The sequence below is a fragment of the Haliotis cracherodii genome, unplaced genomic scaffold, assembly GCF_022045235.1.
Source record: "Haliotis cracherodii isolate W230 unplaced genomic scaffold, xgHalCrac1.p SCAF_15, whole genome shotgun sequence".
Lineage (NCBI taxonomy): Eukaryota > Metazoa > Mollusca > Gastropoda > Lepetellida > Haliotidae > Haliotis > Haliotis cracherodii.
Genome location: NW_027266270.1, coordinates 11,636,872 through 11,640,081, shown reverse-complemented (window position 1 = coordinate 11,640,081; position 3,210 = coordinate 11,636,872). Strand labels below are relative to the sequence as shown.

The window sequence follows — 3,210 nt, the reverse complement described above, 5'->3', positions numbered from 1 at the left end:
AAAAAAAGGTCATTTCTAAATTGACAGCCAATCACTTTTGTTGTATTATTATCGGGGCGCTAGCCAAACATATTAACTGTTTTACGTCTCATTGTTGGAAACCCGAGAGAGCAGTGTGGAAGAGTAATTGTTGAGTAAAGGAACTGTCAACCGTTGCTGGGGGTGGAAATGAATTTTGCTTAATCTCAATGGGTCTCTTAAGTTTATTACACACCCTTGCCCAGTCCAGCCCAAGAAAACTGTTAAATGGAAGAAACCGGTTTCATTGGAATATATATAAATATAGTCGGAATCGTACAATCAGCGCGTATTTTACTTTTAGCATAGGTTTCTAGTGGCTACTGAAATGGGTTTGTCGCTTTTATTTGAATTATATAAACTCACTGCTGTTCCTGTGCCAATAATGTCACTAGAATTATATTACCAACAAAATAAATCACACACACAATTAGTTCTGCAACAACTACAGCTGTACCATCATCATCAGCAATAAATGATAAAGGTGGACGATATCATCGACGGCGACATCAATAGTTATGACAGAAGGGACGACAGCAGCAGTAGAAGTGACAGAATGAACAACGACAGCACCAATAGTAGTGACAGAAGGGACGACAGCAGCAATAGTAGTGTCAGAAGGAACAACGACATCAGCGATAGTAGTGTCAGAAGGGACGACAGCAGCAATAGTAGTGACAGAAGGGACGACAGCAGCAATAGTAGTGGCAGAAGGAACAACGACAGCAGCAATAGTAGGGACAGAGGGGACAACGACACCAGCAATAGTAGGGACAGAAGGATCAACCACAGCAGCAATAGTAGTGTCAGAAGGGACAACGACATCAGCAATAGTAGAGACAGAAGGAACAACGACAGCAGCAATAGTAGGGACAGAAGGGACAACGACAGCAGCAATAGTAGGGACAGAGGGGACAACGACAGCAGCAATAGTAGAGACAGAAGGGACAACGACAGCAGCAATAGTAGAGACAGAAGGATCAACCACAGCAGCAATAGTAGTGTCAGAAGAGACAACGACATCAGCAATAGTAGAGACAGAAGGAACAACGACAGCAGCAATAGTAGGGACAGAAGGGACAACGACAGCAGCAATAGTAGGGACAGAGGGGACAACGACACCAGCTATAGTAGTGGCAGAAGGATCAACCACAGCAGCAATAGTAGTGTCAGAAGGGACAACGACAGCAGCAATAGTAGAGACAGAAGGAACAACGACAGCAGCAATAGTAGGGACAGAAGGGACAACGACAGCAGCAATAGTAGGGACAGAGGGGACAACGACAGCAGCAATAGTAGAGACAGAAGGGACAACGACAGCAGCAATAGTAGAGACAGAAGGATCAACCACAGCAGCAATAGTAGTGTCAGAAGAGACAACGACATCAGCAATAGTAGAGACAGAAGGAACAACGACAGCAGCAATAGTAGGGACAGAAGGGACAACGACAGCAGCAATAGTAGGGACAGAAGGGACAACGACAGCAGCAATAGTAGAGACAGAAGGGACAACGACAGCAGCTATAGTAGTGGCAGAAGGATCAACCACAGCAGCAATAGTAGTGTCAGAAGAGACAACGACATCAGCAATAGTAGAGACAGAAGGAACAACGACAGCAGCAATAGTAGGGACAGAAGGGACAACGACAGCAGCAATAGTAGGGACAGAGGGGACAACGACAGCAGCAATAGTAGAGACAGAAGGGACAACGACAGCAGCAATAGTAGAGACAGAAGGATCAACCACAGCAGCAATAGTAGTGACAGAAGGGACAACGACATCAGCAATAGTAGAGACAGAAGGGACAACCACAGCAGCAATAGTAGTGGCAGAAGGTTTCAACGACATCAGCAATAGTAGAGACAGAAGGAACAACGACAGCAGCAATAGTAGGGACAGAAGGGACAACGACAGCAGCAATAGTAGTGACAGAGGGGACAACGACACCAGCAATAGTAGAGACAGAAGGGACAACGACAGCAGCAATAGTAGAGACAGAGGGGACAACGACACCAGCAATAGTAGAGACAGAAGGGACAACGACAGCAGCAATAGTAGTGACAGAAGGGACAACGACAGCAGCAATAGTAGTGACAGAAGGGACAACGACACCAGCAATAGTAGAGACAGAGGGGACAACGACAGCAGCAATAGTAGTGACAGAAGGGACAACGACACCAGCAATAGTAGAGACAGAAGGGACAACGACAGCAGCAATAGTAGTGACAGAAGGGACAACGACAGCAGCAATAGTAGAGACAGAGGGGACAACGACAGCAGCAATAGTAGTGACAGAAGGGACAACGACACCAGCAATAGTAGAGACAGAGGGGACAACGACACCAGCAATAGTAGAGACAGAAGGGACAACGACAGCAGCAATAGTAGTGACAGAAGGGACAACCACAGCAGCAATAGTAGGGACAGAATGAACAACGACAGCAGCAATAGTAGAGACAGAAGGAACAACGACATCAGCTATAGTAGTGGCAGAAGGAACAACTGCACTAGTTGTGACTGAAGGAACGACTATTACTCATGAGAAGTGTGAGAAAAAATAGGTTTTTACAGGAAATACTAATAAAATTAATTTTGTCTCAAGTTTCACCACAAATAATTAATTGTTTGTTGGACATGCAGGATGTGCTGAAAAAACATTTATGAAAGAAATACTTGTTCATCTATTTCTTTGAATGTCCTGAAGCACTGACCCCAAGTGATGCGCTACAATCTTGTTGGCATCAGGTTACCCTTTATCGTCTTTCCTTTAAAAAACCTATCACTTATTCAAAATAATCAAGTCCACTTTCAAATTCCGGAACCATTTATATCAATCTGTATTTACCAGCGGTGCTAGAGCGTCTCCTAAGAACGTACCCGCTTCCAATCTTGAAAGCATCGCTATTGGTGCCGTTTGTACCAAACAAATAACATTCCAGCCCATACCTTTAATTTTTTTTAAATATCTGGTTTTGCAGGTGTAGCTGAAAAAAATATCCAGTCTCCAAACACATATGGTTAGTACCTTAAGAACATAACCTCTTCCAATCTTCAAAGCATCGCTACTGGTGCCGTGTGCACATCGCTCAACCTTCACCACTGTATGTAAAGAGGTTAGACGATGATGCAATGATATATCACGGAAGCGTTAACTATCATTCGCAGGGCAATGGCGAGAATGCATAGTCAGA

The 3,210-nt window shown here is 44.3% G+C and overlaps 1 protein-coding gene across 1 annotated transcript; it reads left to right on the top strand.

Moving 5' to 3' along the window:
* The first annotated feature begins 493 nt into the window (after nucleotides 1–493).
* Nucleotides 494–2,540, top strand: LOC139462705 (dentin sialophosphoprotein-like). Its single transcript, XM_071244532.1, has 2 exons — nucleotides 494–1,676; nucleotides 1,804–2,540. Exons 1-2 carry the CDS (start codon nucleotides 494–496, stop codon nucleotides 2,538–2,540), a joined length of 1,920 nt encoding a protein of 639 aa, XP_071100633.1.
* Nucleotides 2,541–3,210: the final 670 nt, after the last annotated feature.